The 26,033-nt window shown below is 36.9% G+C and overlaps 1 protein-coding gene across 1 annotated transcript in view; it reads left to right on the top strand.

The window, feature by feature from the left end:
- Positions 1 to 25,688, top strand: part of LNX2 (ligand of numb-protein X 2) — a 75,851-nt gene extending 50,163 nt beyond the window's left edge. The window contains exons 3-10 of the mRNA XM_011999972.1: positions 2,011 to 2,258; positions 3,450 to 3,649; positions 8,567 to 8,935; positions 11,363 to 11,506; positions 15,178 to 15,355; positions 18,119 to 18,350; positions 21,078 to 21,236; positions 23,112 to 25,688. Of these exons, the coding sequence (XP_011855362.1) occupies positions 2,011 to 2,258; positions 3,450 to 3,649; positions 8,567 to 8,935; positions 11,363 to 11,506; positions 15,178 to 15,355; positions 18,119 to 18,350; positions 21,078 to 21,236; positions 23,112 to 23,247 (1,666 nt within the window). The 3' untranslated portion in view covers positions 23,248 to 25,688. The remainder of the gene's footprint in view (positions 1 to 2,010; positions 2,259 to 3,449; positions 3,650 to 8,566; positions 8,936 to 11,362; positions 11,507 to 15,177; positions 15,356 to 18,118; positions 18,351 to 21,077; positions 21,237 to 23,111) is intronic.
- The last annotated feature ends 345 nt before the right edge of the window (positions 25,689 to 26,033 follow it).

The raw sequence follows: 26,033 nt of genomic DNA, 5'->3' as shown, positions 1-26,033 counted from the left end.
GCGGTGGCTCAAGCCTGTAATCCCAGCACTTTGGGAGGCCGAGACGGGCGGATCACGAGGTCAGGAGATCGAGACCATCCTGGCTAACATGGTGAAACCCCGTCTCTACTAAAACAATACAAAAAACTAGCCGGGCGAGGTGGCGGGCGCCTGTAGTCCCAGCTATTCGGGAGGCTGAGGCAGGAGAATGGTGTAAACCCGGGAGGCGGAGCTTGCAGTGAGCTGAGATCCGGCCACCGTGCTCCGGCCTGGGCGACAGAGCGAGACTCCGTCTCAAAAAAAAAAAAAAGTTATTTTTGTGTTTAATAGCTATAAGATAGGCCTTATAATTATTTCATTTGCGAAGGTGTAGAGTTGTTACCTAGACTGATTCCCAGGTCTACATAATCTGTTTGTATTTCCTCTTCAGTTACTGTTCCTGGTTCATTTTTTCCATTGAAGATAAGCTAGTCTTGGGTAGATATTTGTGTATGATGTGATTTTGTAAATTAAATCTTTACCTGTCTTTTCAGTCATGTTATTTTTATGGTCCAACTTTTGCCTCAACTTTTCTTTGAATAAAATATTTTTAAAATATATTTCGAATTAAACCTGCTTACTTGACAAAAGTAATTTTTTTCATAATCTGATTTTCGAAAATACTTGTCAGGCCCTTGCAAGAGCATTCCTTGGAGTGCTGTACAACAACACGAAGAGAAAACCATTTGTCCCCCTTCTTAACAAGGTGTAGAACAAACAAGAAATGAGAGAAAGGTGAATAAAGACATTTCATAGTGAATCCCTTTCAAGAACTTGAAATCCGGGATTTAAAAGAAATCTTTAGTTCAGGACTGAAAATGTATTACTTTTATAATTAAGCAACAACTTTTAGTTTTAACTGAATTTAATTCTGTACTTTATTGTGTTAGAAATTTTGGAGTTTTAAAAATATTGTTGAGTGAAGGTCTGCAACCCTCTGCGTAAGGTCTGTGATCACCCATCCTACCAAGCGTTACTGTAGCTATTTACAGCCAAAGCAGGTGGCATCTGTAGTTGTGGTAGGCCTCGAGTCTACATATGTCCAACTTTCCTTCACTAATCTTCTTGTGCTCCTCCCATCCTTCAAACTAGGCGTTATTAGGCACTGTCCAATCAAGGTGTCCAATGGAAAGGCACTGGCCCCTTGACATCATTTTTAATATTTGTTACATAGAGCCTTTATTTAAATATTTCCTTGATTGTAAGTTTAAAAATTAAGCATCCATCTGCTCCTTTTGTTTGCTTAAATAAGTAGAAACAAAGAGGTTAACAGTTGTGATTTCTGGGTGTTTATGTAAGTTTCCCGAGTACTTGGAATATATTCTTCAGTTTATATAGCATATCAATAATTCTATTGAAATTCTAATTTCACAAACTAGGAGGCATATTTTTCTTTCCATGTCTATCATAAAATAAATTATATGGGTCTTTCCTGTGCCTTCCTGTAAGTTGTAAAGCTTCAGATGTCTCACTACCCACTAATTAATGAGCGTGTCTTGTGTCTGTGAAGAGTGTAGAAGCATGGTGGCACAATCAAGGTCTAAGTCAGGATGCAACCACTTGTGGGAGAAGACTGCTGATTTCACTGCTGTGGTTAAACCATTTAACCTGTAAAGGGGTTATATAATCAGAATTGCAGAATAATTCTTGCAGTACAGAGATGACTATGAGGGTGTTTTCCGGTGACAAGTATATACCTGCGTACAATTTTTTACTGACGTAGTCTTTGAGATACATACCAAACCATCGTTCATGCTAATACCTTCTGTTCTTGATTAGCTGCTCTATGGAGCAGTAAGAACTTAGTGTGAGTGGAGATTAGGATCAGAACTATGTACTGCCTGTAGGTACTTCCAGCCACTGGTTCTGTTTGTGTAGAAGCTGTGGCCACTGTTTTGTTGTGGTACGAGCTATTAGTCTCCCTCCCTATTTTGTTTGTTTGTTTGTTTGTTTTCAAAATCATCTGGAAACCATCTGATATTCTTTTTCTAGATGTCCTGGAGCTTCTCATCGGAGAGATGCCCTGGAGAAAAGGAAAACTAGTAGAACTCAGGCAGAGATTGAGAATGAAAATGGGCCCACTCTACTAGATCCTGCAGGTACCTCATCTCCAGAAACAGACTGTCTGGGGACAGGCGCAGGGCCTGTGGAGCGGCACTTGACGTCAGCGTGTCTTCCCGCGTGGAGTGAGGAGCCTGGCCTCGACAACCCTGCCTTTGAGGAGAGCGCCGGAGCTGACAGTACGTGTGCGGCAACTCCTTGTGTATTTCATCTCTGTTTCCTCTCTTCCCACTGCTTGCCCAACATGTACTTTTTTCTTCTTTAAAGAAAAATTTTAAAAATAAAAGTAAAACAGAAAGAAAAGAAACTTTATTGAGATATAATAATTTATATACGTCATTCACCCTTTTCATTGTACAATTCCAACAGTTTGCATTTTAGAAACAAATCACAAATCTTACCCCGGAGGCGGATGGTTCTAACCCATCCCTTTTCTGTTGCAGTCTGTGACCTCCCTAGTCATTCACATGGTTATTACTGTCTGTGTGTCTGTGTTCAGAAACTTGTTTACTTCTTGTCATAAGTCAACATCAAGAACAACACAGATGCTTTTCTGTGTCAGGTGCTGTGCTAAACATTTTGTATGTATTAGCTATTTAGATGCTTGTAACATTTTAAGTTTGGGTTTTGTTTTTTTTTTTTAACAAGAAAACTGAGGCTTGAGAGATGAATTGGTCAAGTTTATACAACCAGTAAATGACTGGGTTTGTATTTGACTCCAAGACCATGCTTCTCACCATTATACACCTCTGGTACCAGCCACTGCTCTATAACCCACTAGGAAATTAACAGAAGGCCTGTAGTCATGGATCTTGGGCATATCATGGTAGTGGGCCCTTGATATTTCCTTTTAAAAACGATTTTCTTTTTCCAAGCTCTACTAAAAATTTGAATTTTCCCTGCTGCAATTATGCGCCTTCTTCATTTCCTACGTATCCGTTCAAGACCCACCGCTTCTTAGGAGCTTGATGTGGCTACTCTCTCAACACCTGTGCTGTTTCTACGCCACAGAGCTAGTGTTTCCTTTGTACTGCCTTGCATTATGTACAGTTGTTTCGTGGTCCAAACTTTCTCTCATCAATGAGGACTGGATGACTTTCTTTTCGTATTTCTTATCAAATCACTGTGTTGTCCCTAGTGGTCTGATACATAGTAGCTATTTATTATTTACTGATCACTTTTAGTAGAGAAAATTTTTAGATAATCTTAACAACAGATATTTTGTCATTTTGTTTCTTATCCCGTGATACTGCTTAGCTGTTAATCATGTATTAATGTGACATACTTACCTGAAGATAATCAGATTATAAATTGTTGGGTTTTTTTTTTTTTAACATCTGTTTTTGTCTGTCTCATTTTTAACTTGGCAGCCGCACAACAGCCACTTAGTTTACCAGAAGGAGAAATCACTACGATTGAAATTCATCGGTCCAATCCTTACATTCAGTTAGGAATCAGCATTGTGGGTGGCAACGAAACACCACTGATTAACATTGTCATCCAGGAGGTCTATCGGGATGGGGTCATTGCCAGAGACGGGAGACTTCTTGCTGGAGACCAGATTCTTCAGGTATCAGTTTTAATTATTCTGTTAACTTGTGCCTTTTTGTTCTATTCTTAACACTTAAACCTTGGAAAATTGTGGTGTTTTGGAACCTAAATTAAATATAGGTTAGTTTTACTGTTTCTATATGCAAAACATCAGAATTTATCTGTAATTTGTGTTGTTTTCCCATATACACAGAGCATTTTTTTCTTCCTATCTTAATTTTCAGTCCTGCATGCGATGTGGCTTGGCACATGATCTCAGGCTCGCTGAACTAGTTGGACTGTTCCTTGGGCTGGCTAGCCTCTCCCTGCTTGGACTTCTTGAACGGCTGTTCAAGGGTCACCTTCATCCGTGTTGAAATTATCATCTCATTGGTTTTATTTTACACCCAGTTTTTCCACTCATTACCTTCATTGTTGGATTTATCCTTTTCTCTACAGGTTACTAAAATCTAGAAAAGAAGGAACCGTGCAGCACTCATAATTTATACCACAGGTTATAAGATAGAATTCAGAAATCTTACAGTCATCTCCTATCAACTCCCTAATGCACTCTCCTCAGCAAACACTATAACTCTGCATTTTCAGTAATCTCCTTCGCTCCCCTTACTGGTTGCCCTTTCAGAAGATGATCTTTAAGAAGAAACAGGTATTCTCCAAAAATAACTAGCGTGGGACAAGATATTTTATTAGCGGGCAAGTTGAGATGAGGGGAGGAGGATGGTAAGAGTTCTACGACACCAGAGTTGATGTTAATACTGGCCTGGACTATTTTCATCATACAAAGGTGATAATAATTGAAGCTTAAAAATGGATAACTTCTAGGAGAGAGAAGAAATATTCATGAACAAGAAAAAATGTCTCCTGTCAACCTAAGCACAGGGATTCCTCTCTCTCCTTGGGTTTATGGTTCAGTCCTTCACCATGACCTGTTGATATCTACCCGCTACTTCCATTTTCCTGCCACTTCTTGAGTCTAGGACTTCTCTACTTCATATCTAATTTAGTAGAATACCCCGTCATATACTTCTGCCTCCCAACTCTCCTCCCTTAAATTTGAAACAATCACTGCCAGGTGAATACATCAGTAACCCTGCTTGCCTTGCAAAGATTCAACTAGAAGGTCAAGTCCAGACTGATTAATAGTCAGGGTCCTCCGTGGTCTCTTCTACAACCCATCTTCTTAATCTCAATTCTTCATTTCAGGCACACCAGGTCATTCATTTCTCACAGCGTTCTAGGCACTGTACTAGTTGCTGGTGGTACATTTCAGAGCAAAATACTGACCTGTCCTCATGGAATATACAATCCAGTGGAAGAGCCAGACATAGCAATCTTCTTCCTTTCCTGCAAACACCTTATTCCCACATCGCAGCCTGTCCTCATCTCATGCGCCAGTTTGTTCACCTTCGTCCTTAAAGCTTTTTGTTCAGTCATTCTCCCCCATACTGATTCCTCCTACCTTAGTTATTATTGACATTCATCACTTTTCTCTTCATCACTTGGCACGTGCTCAGTTACAGTGAATTGTTTGAACATTTTATGTATGTAGGCATGATCTAAGGTAATTGCAACCACCCTAATGGTACAGATTATGATACAGATTTCTCATAGCTTGTAATAAGTGCTCAGAAAATACTTGCTGAGTCAATAAAAGAGTGAATTTGAATAGAACATGCTGTTGGGAATAGCCATCTCCTTTATTAGAATGAAAACTTGGTTAGGATTTTTAGTTCTTGAAAAGAAATCTCTAGACTTGGGTCTGGGGGAGGCTACAAAGGCAGCCAGGATTGACCCTACTCTTGGGTTTGGTTTCCACTCCCACTTGTATGCTGCTTTTCATGGTGTATTATTCCTGAAAATAATTAACATCAAGCCCAAAACCCTTCCTTCGTTACCCCTAGCGTGGCTGAGACAGACTGAACTTTCAAACAGTGGGTTTTTTTTTGGTTTTTTTTTTAACCAAATACTTAGACATAATAGAGGAATACAGGAATATAACTAATCCAGCTTATATAAAATCAGATTCCTGATCCAGTCATAGCTAGCTATTTAGTTATCCTAGCTGCATTTTGTGATATTAGTACTCTAGCTGCACAGGCTGGCACAACTTGTAGGACCCCTTGTATTATTTACGTCCTAGCTCCTTACTTGGTTTTGCAGAGAGGGACTCTTATAACTCATTTCCCAGATTCGTCCTCCCAAACATCTTGACACTTTGGTGGTCAGGACCAGGAAAGGCAGATAGTCCTTTTCTGCAGCCCGAGTGCTCTTTGACTCTCCCTCTTCTGGCCTTTTTAGCTGAAATGTAAATGTACACTTATTTTTGTGTTTTGCTACTAGCCCAGTATTGTTACGATATTTATACATTTTTCATTCTCTCTTTTAATTTTCAAAGTAAAAACAAATGTTTTTATTTATATTTCTTTGAATATAACTGAGATTCGTTTAAGTTTTTTTACTAATACATTTCATCAGTGGGCTCGTTTCTATTTTAGAGAATGGTTCATTAACACAACTGAATCTTTAGACCTCAAAAGATTATAATTATCTGAAATTGTCAACCATGTTTTTGGGAATTAATTCAGAGTTATAAAGTCTACATTGTAGAAATTCCACTGCATTATTACTGTTTACGGTAACCTGTATACTAATAACTCCACTAATGGCAATCTTACATCTAGTTTAATGATTCAAATTGATAAGAAAGGTCTGAGCACATAACCTGATTAATGCATTCACAAAGGGTCTCTCCTATTATAGGCCCTGACTTCTGATTGGCTTTTAACTGGTGTGTTGGAGCCAATACATAAAGCCACTCCCCTTTCCCACATGTGGACTAGTTATGGTTATTCAAAAGTAAACACTTGGAAGGAGGCCTCTTTGGTTACCTCCAACTTTGTATAAGCTGAATAAATATAACACAGTGAGCCAGTTTGAAAATTTTGAAGAGGCAGTAAGATGGTTCATTTGCAGACTAGAGAGCTAGCTTGCATTTTCATTTTTGCAGACCATATACATAAGCAGTGTGTGTGGCTTTGGTGGTTTTCCCATATTTATATATATTTATTTATATACACAAACGTTATTAAATAGCCTCTTTGAAAAGAAGAACCATATGCCCTCAGAGCCTTTTGCTACTCTTAGAGTTTCATATGCAGCCTCTTTGAGCAGTTTTGAAGAAAAAAAATACTGCTATTATAAATTACCTCAATATCATTATTATTAATAAAAGTAATATAACTTAGAACATTATTAAGAATAAGTATTTTCAGTTTAATGAAGTCATCAGTAATGTAGGCATTTTCAGTTCTGAAGGAAAATAATTACAGCTGTTGATTGTATTGATAAAAAAACACATTTAGCTCAAAAATGAGATAGTTTGCTATGTTGATGTTATTTTTACGAAATCTAGAAACAATATTTTATTTGCTTTATCTGAATTTCACTGGCAACCATGCATTCCTGGAGGAAAAATATTTTTCCAGTTGTAGAATATTCCCCAGCCTGCTTCACAAAGATGTGATGAGGCTGCATGTTTACACATGGCTGGATTTTAGCCAGACATTTTGTAAAGTCATTTGTGATATGTGTGATATGTCTGAATGTAAGATAGAAAAATGTGAACCTACAGGTAGGGTAGCTTTTTAGCTAAATAGCTGGAAATGGTGGTTTAACTAATGTATCTATGTCTGCCTGGATTTTTAGAAGCTGCTTTCTACATATAATAGAACTTCAGAAGTTCCATTTGACCTTGTATTATTCAATACTTTTACCAAGGACTTGGATGACTACCAAATTGATAGATGTTGCAGACTTGGGAGAAAGCAAGTTTGTGTGTGACATCTATGCATTTGGTGATTTAATTCTGAAAGATATTAATGGGTCAAAATCAACAAAATTCAAAATAGTAGTATTTACAACTATCAATCCTAAGTAAATAGGAAGAGGGGAGTCTTGCCTAATGTGGATTTGTGTGAAAAAGATTTAAGAATTTTAGGTGATCATAAGCACCTAACTCAGAGCCTGTCATATAACAGATGGTCAGAGGATGTTAGTTTCATCTCAGACCTATTCAGAGAAGAACTCTAATTGTGATAAATGCTAAGAATCATGCTCATCTCTTGTAACTAAAGAAATAATTGAAGTTAGGTGTATTTTCTAAGTGCTGTTACATATCCAAGCATCAGTCACTATACTTTTTTCAAGGTTATAAAGGTGGATACATAAATGTTATATGAGTATTGAATAATGCATTAGATATACATTCTATTTTACTTTTAATGGTAAAAGCTGTAATGACTTTTGCACCAGCCTAATACTTGTGTGCTGAGGAATTAGAGTGAAATTACAATTAACCTGGTTTTCTTTCAAGTAAAAGTCACTTATCTAAAATAAGGTTGTATACCTGAAATGTGCTATGTTCCTTAAAATAACAATTTATTTTCTCTAGCTTAAGTGTATTTAATTTGGAAAAAGCAAATTTGTAATCTAGTAAAACTTAAATTTGTGTTCCACTAAAATTAGTATTTATTTCATTAGCACTTGCCGCATGTTGATCTGTTCATTCTCATACTGATCCCATGAAGTAAAACACATTTTACAGATGAGAAGACTCATCTAGACAAGTTCTATAATTTGCCTAAGGTTATCAGTTACTAAATGATAGTACCTAGGACTCTAATTCAAGACTGTCATTAAAGCCCGTGATCCTAGCTACTATTCTCTCCTTGATGCTAGTCATTGTAAGTTAATATTAGAAACTCTATTTTTAAATGTCTTTAATGGGGTTTTCTTTGTAAATAATGATTGTATAGCATTCTCACCATACTTAGCACTCTCACAATACTTAGTGTCCCTTGGAAATGTTACATAAACGTTCCTACAAATTGGAAAAATGAAAGGTTGTCACAGTTTGGTCACAATTCTTTTTTTCTAGGTCAACAACTACAATATCAGCAACGTGTCCCATAACTATGCCAGAGCTGTCCTTTCCCAGCCGTGCAACACACTGCATCTTACCGTGCTTCGAGAGAGGCGCTTTGGCAACCGAGCACACAACCATTCTGATAGTAACTCTCCGCGAGAAGAGATTTTCCAAGTGGTTCTTCACAAACGGGACTCTGGTGAACAGCTTGGCATTAAATTGGTGCGAAGGACAGATGAGCCAGGGGTTTTTATTCTTGACCTGCTGGAAGGGGGGTTGGCTGCGCAGGACGGCAGGCTCTGCAGCAATGACCGAGTGCTGGCCATCAATGGGCACGACCTGAAGCATGGAACTCCGGAGCTTGCTGCCCAGATTATTCAGGTAAACCCTCTGGGCCTTCATTCCAAAGGCTTGGCTGAAATGATCGTATAGCAGTATTTGTTTTCATTGGCCAATAACATCAGAATTCAGGGGACATTTTATATTTCATTAGAAAATCAGGTATGGCTACCTGAATTCTTTAAAATCCACACTAGTATAGCGTCATTGGAGATAGTCTTTTCTAAAAACTGTATCCCTGTGAACTTTGGGGATGATTATTTACAGAGCGTAGGCTCTACTGTTTCCTATTCATTTCTCATTTGGGTCCTGGGTTCTATTATTAAGCCAGATGTAGCAGATGGTAGTGTCCACCTTATAGAAGTGAGGAAAGGGAGGCTTAAAAGAGCTGTGATTACCAAGGATCTGACTTACCTGGTCTCTTAACTCCCTGTCAGGATCTACATAAACAGGGGAAGAGTAACTCTTATCTCGGCAGTGCTTTGTTGTTGTTTTTAAGGAATTCACGGTGTTTAAAATACATGATAAAATTTGTCCTCATAGCATCTTTGTGACGTAAGTAAGGATAGTCATTATTAGAGGAGGAACGTGTTTTGCACAAAAGCATGAAGACAGATAAGTTGGAAAGTCCTCCAGACAAGATCTACAGGTTCTGCAACATGCCATAGCATTTAATGGTATGAGCAACTTCGACAGTGATAAGGATGCAACAAAGAGGTGTCTTCCTTAAAGTCAGCAAAACAAAACACTGTAAAGGAAACCAAGAATTATGTCATTGAGCATCAGGAAGTAGGCTAGGCCGATAGTCATTGAAAAATGTGTTTACAACGCGGAAATAACAATGAAAATTTAAGACTATAAGAAAACCCTGGTCTCAACCCTCTTTATTGTATTGAGAGGAGATTCTGATATTGGTGTAATTTCATAGACTTGAGGTTTAAAGAAATTGGATGCCTTAAAATTTCCTCAGATCAAAGGCAACATTAGGACCTATGTCTGGATATCAGCCAGCAGCTGCACCACTAAAACCCAGCTCATCTTGAAAGAGTGGAGATTGGTGGGAGGGAGGGGAGAAAGGAGGAGGAGGAAGAAGAAAGCTAATAGAGTTGTAGCATTTGTTTGAGTGAAAGAGTCAAGTGAGAGGCCGGATCAATAAGACAGAAAATAATAGATAGACTATATGTATTTCAGGCAACGTTTAAATTATCTAATCTAGTTCATTCATTTGGATGATTCTAACTAAATTTCTAACCAAAATGTGAAAAAAATATAGATACACAGGTAGAAAATATATTTTAAATTGTCCATGATCATATTTTATATTTGGATGTTATAGTTTCATCGTATTTTGTGCTATAATTTTCTCGAAATAATGGAAAACTGAAGTTGCTCAATTTGTTTCCTTTTGAAAATAAGTAAAAGCCTTATTGTTTTTGGATTTTAAAAAATAACATATACTCCATGTCTTAAAAGGAGACCAATAATAAATGATTTTAGTAAGACATTAAACTTGTTTTTCACTTATTTTCTAATGTAAGAATTGAAAATAAAGTGATTTTTTAACATTATTGACTAGAATCACGGGAGAGGTCTCCACTTTGTACCACAATTTCTTTAAGGCAGGCTATCTCATTTTCCTGTAGGAATTACAGTAAAATGGCATTGTGGTCATGACGAAGAGTCAGCATCAAATAAATTAGACTTTTACTTTAAAAGGAAGCATTAAATAACTTGTAAAAATGTAACCAATGTAAACGTATGTTCAAAATATGATAGCTAACAAGCCTCTAAATTTAAAACGATAGTCATGAACCTCTAAAATAATTTAACACTTGAGATGTGTGTATCACATTCACACACGTATGCTATATATATATATATACACACACATACATACAAAGTCTTGTTATGCAGGATTTCTGTAGTCATTCTTTTCAAGAATGTTGATGCTGGTGTCCTATTTTTGACTCAGACCTATAGAGGCAGAAACAAAGCTGTGCAGAATTTCATTATTATTTCGGAAGTAGCCACCATGGAAATTTATTTCAGAAGTCACAATGGACTTTAATCAAGTTTCAAAGCAGTTCTTCCTTTTATTTTCTTTCCTTTGCTCTGTCTTGCAATATCAAGGCCAACCTTGAAGATGCAAAGAAGTATTACAAGAAAAGTTACCAGTCATGCGGAGATAAGAACCCAGGCAGTGTGACCACTTTGCCTTGGTCATTTTGGAAGTGGGGTTGCAGAGGGCATGCCCAAGAATTTTGTGTGTATGCGCTTCAACTGCAGCAGTTTTAAGATATTAGCTAATGAAACGAACTCATTCCTCTTGCCACCAGGTGCTTGCAGTCACTGCCCAGATGATCCCCTGGTACCGTGATTGAGAAGTGCATTGAAAGTTATGCTGTGTGTAATCTTTAAAATGACAAACATCATTAGTCACTTGTGGTAATGTATTTGTGTTTTCTCCAGGCCAGTGGGGAGAGAGTGAATTTAACAATTGCTAGACCAGGGAAGCCCCAGGCTGGTAACACCATTAGAGAAGCAGGAAATCATAGCAGCAGCAGCCAGCACCACACACCACCACCGTATTACAGCAGACCAAGCTCACATAAGGTGAGGATTTTTTTTTTATGCCACCATCAAAGGATCATCGTTACAAGCTGGCAAGATTTCAGTGAAGGTTTTTTGTCTGTCAGTCATACCTCAATAAAGTAGTTTTTTAAAAAAAGATTCAAATGAGGGTTGTTATTCTGTTGAAAAATATAGGTGTTTGGAATGTGAAATGTATATGTTTTGCTACCTTGGAGAGTGACTGCGTTGTTCCTTAGAACTAGAGATAGTTGCTTGGAGGGGAAGTTTCCTTTGCCAGGTGATAAACGAGAAGCATGAAATCTTCTACTTGTTTAATCCTACTTGAAAGTGGAATTTATCTTGGGTTGCTTATTTAAATGTAAGAGTTAGTTATTGAAAAAACATAATGAAGACAAGATTGATAAATGTATACTTGGTAATTGAGCCTGTTGCCTACAGGACCAGAATTAGATATGTGAAGATTAAACATATGAATCATGAATTTTGATAGGTACATATATAGCATATTTACATATTTGATAGGTACATATATAGCATATTTCTTTTTATGTTAAAGCTTAGAGGAATATTACCCTAAATCATTTAAAATTCTCATATTTTAAGCTTTTTTACTGTTTCTTCAGAATCAGTATTTCACTGGTTTTATAATGTATTCTACCTCAGCTGAGAATTTTGATGCTACCTCACTTTCAGTCCAAATGCTACCTCACTTGCAGTCCAGAAATCTAAAAGGATGGTACTTTAGCATTCTTGATATAATTTACTTCATTTGATCCTTCATTTGAACTCTTAACTTCCAGTGGGCCAGGAGTTTTAAAACAATGATGCGAATGATGCTTACCCAATTATGTGAAAATAAAAGCTAAATGTGAGCTACCAGAGTAATTCTCCTTAAGTAAAATTAAATTGCTTTACTAAGCAAAAACTTTTTTATTGTCACTTGAAAGTACATTTGAGTGAATAATTAGCTTTGGAGTCTGTCTCTGGTACCCTAAGAAAGAATAGCTTAAAGACACAGTATTTTTGGCCCATCAGGTTTATATGGTTTTCTTTTTTTTTCCTCAGCCTCCGAGTAGCTGGGACTACAGCCGCCCGCCACCTCACCCGGCTAGTTTTTTGTATTTTTTAGTAGAGACGGGGTTTCACCATGTTAGCCGGGATGGTCTCGATCTCCTGACCTTGTGATCCGCCCGTCTCGGCCTCCCAAAGTGCTGGGATTACAGGCTTGAGCCACCGCGCCCGGCCAGGTTTATATGGTTTTCTGAGCTTAAGTTCTGCACAGACTTGTCATTGGTCTTTGGTTTAGTTAATACTTAAAAAGAAATTATAATCACAGACTTCATTCTCATTTCTGAGCAAAACTCAAAATGTATGAAGGAAGCCTATAATTTGCCTTTAAATAATGACTGTGGAAAAGGAGTAATTGTTTTAATTAGGAATTTTTGAATAGGCATTGTTTCATATACCTAGTCCTTGTTTTATAAGTTTTGTGTACATATAAAGCTATAATATAAGGTACAAGTTGGTAATTGAATCTTTTATGTTATTGAATTTTATAATTTGAGATATGGGTATATATAACAATATTACAGTTTTAAGAGAGTTTGAAAAACTGTAATTAATAATTCCAGTATTCATATAGCAAACTGTCCTTAATTCAATTTGTTTTGGGCACATGTATTTTTCTGTTACTACTATGCTAATTCTGATTCTCTTTAATTTTATATGACAATGTTCTAAATAGTGATGCTGAACTTATTCTATTCCAGGCACTCTGCAAACCTGGCTGGTTAGAAAAACCACTTGAAATGGAGAGTGTTCATTTAGCTATTTACTACTAACATGCTCTGCTTGTTATGTCAAATCCTGATACAGCATAGTAAAGGTCTCCTAGGAGAAAACATGCAAATTCACCAGAACAATCTTTTCAGACAATTATAATCATTCTGAAAAAAATAAAGTATATATGTTAGTCTACTACAAAGCTGTTTTGATAAACATTCATGTAGTTTTAGGAAGTTCCTTGAAGCATACTGAGTATAATCTTTGAAGTTTGGTTTGGTTCCTGGGTAAAAATTGCATACATTTCAGGCACTTAGAGTAATAAAACACCCACACTTAACTGCTTAAATATGTAAGAACTGAACCTGCTTAAATAAATATACTCAAGGTTGAGTTTACCTGAGTTGTCTTCAGAATAAAGTTGTGTTTGTCTAATTTTGAAGGCTGCTGACAAAGATGTCATACCTTTGGATAGGAGACTGCCTTAAAATGTTTACAGATTTTCTCCTTGGTCATAACATTTTCTGGGAATACTATGCAGCTATTACAGATAGCTCCTTTGGTAAAATTTCAAGAGTATAATTTCACATCTGGAGAAGGGTAGATAGGCCTAGAATTCCAGGCCCTGATTTAGAGATTTGATAAACGCCATTATTAACAGTTAAATACATGTCAATTCTCTAAACTAATGTGACTTAAGGAAATGTTATAATTCTGTAAATATAATTTGTATTTTTTATTTTTTATATTAACGATGTTAATTATCTACAACATTCTCTTAACAGTTAGTAAGTGTTAAAACCTTCTGAGACATTATCTTGCACTGTACACTTAATGGGATAATTCTTGTGTGGGTGCATATATACAATATGTACATGTAGTCTATCACACTATATAGACATATACAAAATACTATTTGTATTAATATATATCGTACATACTTTTAACACACGTAAGTTTTGAATCCCAGGATGGTTGCCTATATTAACATGATTCAGGACAAGTTACATCACCTCCCTAAGTTTGTTTCATCTTTTGTAAAATGGGATCAATAATAATGTATAATTTCAGGACTTTTGTGAAGTTTAAAGGAAATAATGCATGTAAAGGCATTAGCTTTTCACAGGCTAAGCCCAAATGTTAATTATTATTTTAATATTAATATTGCGTATGTACATCTTATTTTTTACTGAGTTCTAATTCAAAAGAAAAGTGATGTTTTAAATTCTTTTTCTTCCAGGAGCATCTCAATAATAAATAGTAATAACAAATGTCAGTAAAAATGGGAGAATATTAATTCATTGGGAATTTATTTCCCTGTCATTAACTTTTTCAAAAATTCAGTCATTTTGTGTCCTTTTAGTTTTTCATGAAGATTTTGGAGGTAGATTTGCAACTTCTTCATGATTTGAGCACTCATAGTCCTAGTCAGTGAGAATCAGGAGATAGGTCGATGGCCTTTTTCTGGCAGTTGCCAAAATCTATACTTTCGTACTACTCTGTCAACTTGTCTTTCAAAGAAATGGGGAGAAAGATGGAAGTAAAATTAACTGATTTGTCTTCAGAATCTTAAAACTCAAAAGCATCATTTACTTTAGTGCAGCTGATCAAAGATGAAGCTCAAACAAATTATACAAATGATGTGCTTATTTTACTTTGACTGCCGGATTTCAGCAGTCCTGAGTTTTTTCAGGTACATAAACAGTCATATGAAAATAACATAGTCCAAAATTTGACATTGATCCACAGTAGACTTATTAAGAACTGTATATTACTTTCATTTGCAATTAAGGAATAAAAAATAATTACTGTATAAATGCCATGTATGTTATTACCTTAGTTTGAAGTAATAACTTCACTTCAACTATATTTTATTCGTTATCCAATGATTTTTTTCTTGTATGTTTTAGGATCTTACTCAGTGTGTTACATGCCAAGAAAAACACATTACTGTAAAGAAGGAACCACATGAGTCCCTTGGCATGACCGTTGCTGGGGGCAGGGGAAGTAAGAGTGGTGAGCTGCCCATCTTTGTGACCAGTGTGCCGCCCCATGGCTGCCTTGCACGAGATGGCAGAATAAAGAGAGGTAAGATGGGATCTTTAAAAATGTTACCACATCTTATTTCTGAATTAAATGCACATTTAAAAAAATAAAGAGTATCTACAAAGTATCTATTAAACATGACTTTTTAAAATCCTTTAAACTGTCCCTTGCATATGGAAGCATAAAGTCATTCTATGAAATTAGAAAAATGCCGTATATAAAGGAAAGTTGCTGAACCTTGACGACAGTACCAGAATTTGCTAACAGTTACTCAGACTGTTAGATTATTTTATCTTAGGAAAAGATCCTCTAGCATTAAAACAGACTTAGATACTCCAAAGGGCCATCTCACTGAAAAATAAATGTTTCTTTTAATAAAGTGTCTGTAGAAGGGGACTCAGAGAGGAGGTGAAGCAGAAGACAAAATTAATTTTAGGGATAAATGCATTTGCCATTTCATATTCCCTATCAATGCTATGTAATTTGTATAGATAGGGGTTGCAGCTAGCCTCTATTACCATGGTAAAAATAGCAGTCTCCATTGACTTAGTTTGTATATAAGGTAAGAAAAGTGACTCTGAAAACTTATTTTTCCAGGAATGAAGTTGAACTCTTACCTCACACCATAAACACAAATTAAATCATAATGGATTCAAGATCCAAATATAAGAGCTGAAACTCTTAGAAGAAAACACAAATGTAAATCCTCATGACCTTGGATTAGGCAGTAGTTTCTTAGATATGGCACTATAAGCAAAAGCAACAAAAGAAAATATAGACAGACTGGACTTTAAAACTGCAAACTTTAGTGCTACAAAGACTACAACCAAGCAAATGAAAAAAATAACCCACAGAATGGGAAAAACATTTGCAAATTATATATATGACAAATGGCTTGTGTCTAGAATATATATTCTTACAACTCTACTTAAAAAGACAGAAAACACAACATAAAAATGAGGAAAGAATCTGAATAGACATTTCTCCAAGAAAATAAATAAATGGCCAGTATTCCCATGAAAAGATGCTCAGGCTGGGTGTGGTGGCTCACACCTGTAATCCCATAACTTTGGGAGGCCAAGGCAGGTGGATCGCTTGAGCCCAAGAGTTTGAGAACAGTCTGGGCAATATGGCACAACCTTGTCTCTACAAAAAATACAAAAATTAGCCAGCTGTGGTGGTGTGAACCTGTAGTAATCCCAGTTACTCAGGGGCTGAGGTGAGAGGATCACCTGAGCTCCAGAGGTCAAGGCTACAGTGAGATGAGATCATGCCACTGTACTCCAGCCTGGCATCAGAGTGAGACCCTGTCTCAAACGCAAATCAAAACCACAGTGAGATACTACTTCACAACCAGTAGGATGACAATAATAAAAAAGACAACCAATAATAAACACTGGCAAGGATGTGGAGCAATGGAAACCCTCATTAATTGCTGGTGGGAATATAAAGTGGTACAACTGTTTTTGGAAAACAGTTTGGTAGCTCCTCAAAGAGTTAAACTGATTCCTCATATAGTTAACCATATGACCAACAATTCCACTTCTAGAGACATGAAAACAGCTGTTCATATGAAAACTTGTATACCAGTGTTCATAGCAGCATTATTCACAGTAGCCAAAAAGTGGAAACTCGAATGTCCATCAGCTGATGAATGGATCAATGGAATGTGGTCTGCCCATACAACAAAATATAATTTGGCCATGAAAAGGACTGAAGTACTGGCACAAATTACATGGGTGAACCCTGAAAATATTATTCAAGTAAAAGAAGTTAGATATGAAAGACCATGCATGAGTCCCTTTACATGAAATGTTCAGAAGAGGAAAATCTGTAGAGACAGAAAGTAAATTAGTAGTTGCTTAGGGTTGGGGAAGGGGAATGATGGGTATAGAGGGAGTAATTAAAATGTTCTCAAAATTACTGTAGTGATGCTTGCACAACTGCGAATATACTAAAACCTTAAAATTATATTCTTTAAATGGGCGAATTGAATAGTATGTGAATTATTTTCTCAAGCTGCTATTAAGTAAAGGTTATTTGTCCAGTTGTAGTATTGGGTAATTTTATTTCCTTTTTGTTCTTTTAATGATTTGCTTTAATAATCTGAAAAGCTGATGATAAATTGGCAGAGATAAATTTCTGCAGACTTTGTAGCACAAATGTCTGCTTTCTACAAAACTAATCTTTCCTAACCTTTGACATAATCCTCATTGCCGTTTTTTATTATATTACTTAGCAGAGCAACAGTTCTTTTCTTCCTCAAACAGGGAAGACATTCAAACCACAAGTTTCATTTCTTTGTGTGGGCCCAGGGATAGCTTCTCTGTACATATTCTGCTATTTGCCCTGAATGAACTATACAGGGCTGTCCTTATGTATAGAACTGTGTAAATATAAAGCGGAATACATTAAACATTTATTTCTAAGGGCAAAGGATCAAATGATTTTTGATTGAACAGAATTGTAGAAATATCTGAAACTCTAAGAGAAATGAACCTGCCCAGGGCCTGTACACAACTAAACTCAAACTGATGATTCGAACTTCCAGTCATGTCAAGGTGCCTCAGGCCACACTTCTTCCCATGTATTATGACATTATTTTAAAATTATGAAATGTTTTCTGTGTGTTGGGTTTCTTCTCATTATAAAAATTACAAAGAAATAATAAATGCCATTTATTATTATACCGTATCTCATCAGAGTTGTGGGAACAAACTTTTGTTGCTTAGTTTATAAACAAAAAGAATTGTAGGTGAATACTCAGTGGCTCAGCCCATTTTTCTTGTTTCTTTATCTGAATAGGTGATGTGTTGCTGAATATCAACGGCATTGATTTGACCAATTTAAGTCACAGTGAGGCAGTTGCAATGCTGAAAGCCAGTGCCGCATCCCCTGCTGTTGCCCTTAAAGCACTTGAGGTCCAGATTGTTGAGGAGGCGATTCAGAACACGGAGGAGCAGCCGAGTACTTTCAGCGAAAATGAGTATGATGCCAGTTGGTCCCCATCATGGGTCATGTGGCTTGGGCTTCCAAGGTACTGAGCGCTTTCTTGTTTTATGGAAATCATAATCATACTTGCAACCCTTATCAGTGTGTAGCATGATAAATTTACCCGTTGGAATAAAAAAAAAGCTTTAATTCAATAAAAGTAGCAACATCAAATCAAACTACAAAAGAAAAGGATAATTTTTCTTAGGATATTACATTTTAAAAGGTACACAAAGAAAGCAGTTGTGTCTATTCCTGTTAAGGCTCCTCAGTGGGCTAGCCATGAGATTGGATAACCCAGCCTCTTGCTTAGAAAAGCTGTCATTTACCAGCACTCATTCTGCTATGTGCTGAGACTTCATGCATTTTTCATCAGAAAAACCGGGCCAATCTTGGGGCCTTCCCCAATCCCAGAAGCCTTTCTTAATACCTTTTTAATTTTTTTTAACTCTCCCTAAAAAAGGCAGTATTTAAACTCAATTTTTATTGGATGCAAGAGTCTATTAAGCCAAGCCATTAGTGTTCAAGAATGGCTGTTTCACTTTTGTTTTTTTATCAGTGTGACCAGCCAAGATATGCTGTGGTTGGTCAGTGCTGGGGTCACAGAAGCACGTAGAACCTCCAGTGGCATCCCAGGGTGCATTCCTTTCCGCAGTTGTTGTTGTTTGACATTTGAGATAGGAAGAATGTGTGTTCCTATCATTATTTGTTGTTGTTGCCTAATCCATTTAGATTCTTACTGCATGTAAGAATACTAAAGCTATGAAGCATTTTGACTCTTGACCAAGTATGAAAATTATTGATTCTTTAAAATAAAATTAAACAACAAGAATTTGCTATTTTCTGAGCCACCTGACTCGGATACGTTCATAACAACTAGCATTTAGATAGTGCTTCAAGGCTCTTTGTGCATAGTGGGTGAGAAGTGGTCCACTCATGCAGTGGCCGGGCAGCACATTGCAGACCTCAGAACTCGTCTGCACCTCTAATGATGGAGCAGGCAGAGAGCAGCAGCGTCCTGGAGAAACTTGGTCCCTAGTGCTTCCTTTAATTTTCCTTATCTGTTACCCCAGTCTAGTTTGGGGATTGGCACATTGACCTCTTTGTTCAGAGCATTTTCTGGTGTGCCAGGCATAATAGCAAAGATTTTAGATGAGAAATAACAGTATAGTAAAATCTATTTTTGAGCCCACCGATGTTGAAAGAATACCTGTCAATAAAAGGCTACTATTCAATGTGTGTATGGAGGTTTCTGTTGAATGCAAAGCTATATTCAACAGCCATGTGTCCTCCTCGTTGGGTACAGGTGGCCCCTATATGCAGGTTTCGCACCAGATAGTGTAGCAGCTCTACTCTGCTTTTCTTGAAAAGGGAGGTTTCTTCCACTGCAATTTCTTGGTGTATACAAGAAAGCTATTTGTTTCAGAAGATGGCAGCATTAGGAAAACAACCAACACTGTCCCTTTAAATCCAGGCCAGTGCATGGGACCTTGTTCCATCCCAGAAGCCTTTCTTATCAGTGAGCTAAGAAACTAGATAAGATGAGAAGGTCTGGCATGGTAAACATTGCTTTACAGATTTGGCTTTATTAAGAAATAATAAAACAGGATCTTTAAAACTATTTTATTTATATTATATATATTTATTATTTTATTACGGATTAAAAACAGGAAACCTTGCCTTCCATGCATTTAGATCCGGTTCCACCTAAAGATGAAGGATATTTATTTATTATAAAGAGATTTTTTTTTTCGGTAGCCTTTAGGTGTGGTTTTTTTGTTTGTTTGTTTTGTTTTTAAGATTTTACTCACTGCTTCTTCCCAAATCCATAGAGCTATGGAAACATAAGTACATTTTTTTCCTCCCTCTCTGGACACATCCTCCAATCTGGCAGTAGCATTCTAACTATAGTTTCTCAGTGTCTGTGATACATTTATATATGCATGTGTGTGTATAGATGTGTATATATTTTCTTTTTTTTTTAAAGATGAGGTCTTGCTCTGTCACCCAAGCTGGCATGATCATAGCTCACTGCAGCCTCAAGCTTCTGGGTTCAAGCCATCTTCCTGAGAGCCTCAGCCTCTCAGTAGCTGGGGCTACAGGCACCTGACACTGTACCCAGCTTGTCTATGACAGAAAAAAAAAAGAAAAAGATTTTTTGTTAGTGTTTTCCAGATTGATTTCTCTATTTTGGCAAGTAAGAGTCTCCCTTAAAATGAAAACATCCTAAGTAAAGGAGAAAATAACAACTCCTCATGTAGACTAAAAGCCTACAGGACCTTCAGAAAAGAGAAATAATTATCTGCCTTCTTTTTGGAAGCTGCACTCCTAGTCTTTTTCTTCTTTCATTCGCGTGCTGGGCTTGGCAGTACTAGACCTCTTTCATCCCACGTTGTAAGTCCTCTTGTAGATGAGAGTGATTAGTAGAATTGAGGACTCTGTTGACAATGCAGTGAGCAGATATAGGTACATAACCTTTTTGTACAGGTTACTGAGGTGTAATTTGTAACCAGGTTCTCTACTTGTGTGTGTGTGTGTGTGTGTGTGTGTGTATGTCTTCACTTGGGAAGACTGAAAAAAGTTGGAGAAATTCGAGTCTACCTAAGACTGTGTCTGTGCTAGAAAATGGATTGTCAAAATAATCTATTTATTAATAGCCCTTTTTCTTTTTTCCAAGAGTGGTAAATATAACATGGTGTGGGGTTATAACAAAAATAAGCGGCTATAAAAGCCTCCATGTTAATGTTTTCTTTATTTTTGTGTTTGCTTATAGTACACTTCATAGCTGCCACGATATAGTTTTACGAAGAAGCTACTTGGGAAGTTGGGGCTTTAGTATTGTTGGTGGATACGAAGAGAACCACACCAATCAGCCTTTTTTCATTAAAACTATTGTCTTGGGAACTCCTGCTTATTATGATGGAAGATTAAAGTGAGTCTTGTTCTAATTAATGATGTGATTCATGTTGATGACACCGGACATGATCTAGACCAGGGGTCAGGGGTCAGCACCAAATCCAGCCCATTATCTGTTTTTGAAAATAAAGTTTCATTGCAGTGCAGCTACACTTGCTGGTTTATGTACTCTCTGGCTCCCACACTACACCAGCAGAGTGGATGTCGTCGTGACAGAGACTGTATGGGTCTTGAAGCCTAAAATATTTACCATCTGACCCCTTACAGAAAAAAAATTTGCCAATCCCAGTCTAGAACTTTGAGATCTAGACTGAAGTGTTACCTTTACTATCTTGTCGCTTATAGCTATGTTTCGTTAATCTGATGACAGAAACTGAACCTGAGTTATTTCGTCGGACATATTTCATTCATCATGTTGTGATGTGACACTGAGCACTGAGTAAGTTTCCCACACAGCCTACTCAGGTCCAGTCCTGTCATTAGATGACTCTGCTTTATTTTTCTCCACAGCACTCCTCTCTACCTGAGATCGTATTTATGCAAGCTCCATAAGGGAGGGATCTTGTTGCATTTATTGTTATATCCCTAGCAGTCATAACAATACCTTGCATAAAGTAAGATCTCCATAAATATTTGATGAATGAATGTACAATAGCTTACAGGATGCCTGGCGCAGTGCTAAGTGCTGTGCATGCATTGTGTAATCTTAACAATCCTATGAGGTAAGTTTCTTTATTATTCGTGTTTTAAAACAAACAAGATAACTGAGGCTTGGAAAGGTTAAGAAACTTGCCCACAATGAAATAGTTGAAAGTGGTTGGCTGGCATGCAGACCCAGGACTATCTGGCTCTAGATCCCTGGACTTTAACCCCTCTGCCAGCCTCTACCACTGAGCAAAAGTCCTCGCTCAGTGTACAGCGTCTTATCAAAGCTCGGGCACTGGGAGAAGAAAAGAGAAGGTGTCATGGCAAGAGATCATCACCAGCAGAGAGGAGGTGGTTGATTGTAAATTCTTAATACCTGGTTTATGAAGGAAGAGCCATTTCTTAAAAAGTAAATGTTGACATTCTATATAGAATGCTATGCAGATGGAAAATGTACACTGTTTGCCAGGAGTAAGTGACATCGAAATAATGTGTGGAAAGGTGATTGGGAAAGGTATGCTCCAGGTCAGCCTATATTGATAAAGATGAAAAAAAAATAATTTTAGGAGGAAAGCGTAGGGAAAAATGAATTAATCACTCTCTTAGCTAAGTTACTCAACCAGTCTGGGCCTCTGTTAATTATAATTTGTATTCCTCCTACTTCCAAAAAGAAATTGAAGTAGTCAACAGTAAAATAGCTTATTTATGGTATAAATAGAAGACCAAAAACCATAAGGATAATTATGGTAATTATAAGGCTGGAAAGGTCCTCCAATTCATCATCCATGATAATTCTGCTTAGAGTACAGTGAGTGTCAACAGCTGAAAGAAGAGGAAGTATGGGTCTTATTTCCAACTTCAACCATCAGATGTATGAGCTCTAAGAATGAATAGAGACATAGCAGTCAAAATAATAAGCAACCCCCTTCAAATGCATGACTTGGTATTTTTTTAAAGAGAGAGCATATTTACTCTATATTTTGCTTAAATTAGTGTGAAAATTACTCTGCTTGTCCTTGACATTCACCGACTGGTTATGGAGTCGTTGGCCCAGGGGTTTCCTTGATTGGCAAGGGAAAGCCAGCACAGGCTTAACAGCTGTCCCAGACAAAGTAGATTATACACCCTAATCATTGACAGTTAAGTGGTAAGTGAAGCCGCATTTTTCATGCTAAATAAATCTCAATTGGGATATTTTTAATACCATGAAAATAGTAACATTCTGTATCTGTCTCTCTTTGTCCAGGTGTGGCGACATGATCGTGGCCGTAAACGGGCTGTCGACCGTGGGCATGAGCCACTCTGCGCTAGTTCCCATGCTGAAGGAGCAGAGGAACAAAGTCACTCTGACCGTTATTTGTTGGCCTGGCAGCCTTGTATAGATTTTGGAAATTGGTTTCAAATCTCGCATCTTCCTTTTTTCGGTTTTTGAAAGAAAACCCTTTGGTTTCATTGTGTTTGTGGTTTAGTTGCTGCTGACACCGCTGGTATACACAGGGCCAAAACCCACCAAGATTGTCCATTTATGTTTATTTAAATGGTTTCCTAAGTTCGTTACATTTCTTTTAGCTTGGAAACAGTCTTCCACTAACCTTTGTGAGTTTATATTTTCGGAATTCAAACTTCGTTGTTAAAATGTTACCTACGGGGTAATGAGCAAAGCTTACCCAAACTGTGCCCCGGCTGGAGTAAAGACCTTCTTTCTAGTGGGTCTTTGTTTTCAGTAACTGAATCATAGAATGAGTCCTATATCCCTCAGACCTGATGTCAGCAAAGCCAGTAACAACAGCATGTACTGCCAGTGTCATAACCAATACCATGAATGAGTATACTTTAAATTTTGATGATAACTGTTCCCCTTTTTTTTTTTTTGAGACGGAGTCTTGCTCTGTCGCCCAGGCTGGAGTACAGTGGTGTGATCTCAGCTCACTGAAACCTCCACCTCCTGGGTTCATGCCATTCTCCCGCCTCAGCCTCCTGAGTCGCTGGTACTACAGGCATGCGTCACTACGCCCAGCTAATTTTTTGTACTTTTAGTAGAGACGGGGTTTCACCGTGTTAGCCAGGATGGTCTTGATCTCCTGACCGTGTGATCTGCCCGCCTCAGCCTCCCAAAGTGCTGGGATTACAGGCATGAGCCACCGCACCCGGCCGTTCCCCATTTTTTATTGGTGCCAACATTTCAAAACTTCATACTGTTTATAAAGTGATTTTCTTGTTTATTTCTACTGTAATCTCTCAATACTTATAGAAGATGAAGAAATAAGTCTGACAACACTAAAGAGATTTCTTAAATAATACACTATTATTAGAATAGTAGAGAATAAAAGATAATGTTATCCAGTTTCAAAGGAATTTGGATGATAATTATAACTTAATGTTAGAGATGGTAAAGCTGCACTTACTTGAACAGCCCAAAAGCATTAAAAATCTATTTCCAAAGGAATCTTTTGCTATGTAGGGAAATTTTGAAGTAGTTTTTGCTAAAAAAAATTATTTCTAGAGTTGTGTTATTCTTAGCAGTAATCTTGGCTAGAAATGTTTTTGTGATTTATGCAATTAAACGAAATGATAAAGATAAAACCATATTATTAAATACGTATATATCACAGCTAAGTAGGAGAAAGGGAGACCTTTTTGTTTTATTCGGGTAGGAGTATTCTTGTGTATTTTAGAAACAATTATTTTTCCCATTATTTCTTATGAGCTTAGTTGTTTCAAGTAGGAGACAGCAAAGTTCTGTTTTATTGGAAATGTAGGTTTTAGATGTATCTTTCAGTCAGCTCCCGGTCACTAGACTATTTCATATTTTTTGAAATGTTTTTGAAAATTATGACTAGCCCATTTTTTGTCCTTTATTCAGCCCTCTGAAGAACACATAAATAAGTGAATAAGATAAAAATATCTTTACCTTATTAATATTATACATACTTGAAAAAAGTTTCATTTAGAAACCTAGTTCAGAATCTGAGCTAATTTACAAGTGACCTCTGTAATAAATGGTATTGATAATCAGAGAATGTATTTCAGAATACTACAGTACAATATATTATGAAGCATGACCACTTTATTTTCAAACTTAGCAATTGCATTGCTGAGGTTTATTGTATCTGTAGCATGTCACAGATTATTTCAGTTCATTTTATAATGATTTTTAAAAAACATATCTATTTGGAATAAATGAGATACAGCAACAGTCATTGCTACTGACTTGTTCGACCCCTTAACTACACTGTATGATCAACATATAACAAGATGCGGTGGAATGGCCCGTACAGTATATTACTGTGGTGTGATGATTGGCTTTGGAAGCAATTTGATATTGAAATGCTTTGATATTCTAATTGACATGGAACAAGTTTTTTCCCTGCTCCCCAAATAGAATTTTGTAACCAACTTTGCTATTTTTTTAAAGTTTGTAAGAATGTATCATTCCTTGGGGAGTAGCCATCCATCAACAAATATCTTGACTGCTACTTTGTTATATACAAAATACTTACATTGAACCTGGTGGCATAATGCATCTTTTGAAAGAAGAAATTTTTTCACTCTCATTTTTATCATAGAAATCTTGGAATCAGCTTAAGCTGTAGCTTTTATGACAAAAGACAGTCATTTTTGGTCAGAGTGATATTTGGTGATGGAAACTTGTTCATAATTTATTGTTACTACAGAACTACTTGGATTTTCTCATTTTTAGTTCTGACAGTTAAATACTTTGGTTTGTTTTGTGCCTTCAGTTTAAATTATTTCAGGATTTTTCAGATGTTTAAATAATGGTGTGAATCATTCAGGATGGAAATAAAAGTCATCCTTTCTGTAATAGTGACGTTGTCTCTTTTCTTGAACAGCAGCTGTTAACTTAGTCTGTGATCTGTATTTTTGTTGCTGGCTCCGCTGTCCTTATAATATACCAAGTCAGAATCACAAACCCACCTTATTCTCACCCCACAGTTTCTTTTCCTTTTTCCTTTTTTTTTTTTTTTTTTTTTTTGACAGAGTCTCAGTCTGTCGCCCAGGCTAGAATGCAGTGGCACGATCTTGGCTCACTGCAACCTCTGCCTCCCTGGTTCGAGCAATTCTCCTACCTCAGCCTCCCGAGTAGCTGAAACTACAGGTGCCCACCACCAGGTCTGGCTAATTTTTGTATTTTTAGTAGAGACGGTTT

Source organism: Mandrillus leucophaeus, unplaced genomic scaffold (genome assembly GCF_000951045.1).
Source record: "Mandrillus leucophaeus isolate KB7577 unplaced genomic scaffold, Mleu.le_1.0 Scaffold61, whole genome shotgun sequence".
Classification (NCBI taxonomy): Eukaryota; Metazoa; Chordata; class Mammalia; order Primates; family Cercopithecidae; genus Mandrillus; species Mandrillus leucophaeus.
Note: the sequence above shows the minus strand (reverse complement) of the source record. Positions and strands in the feature narration are given on the sequence as shown.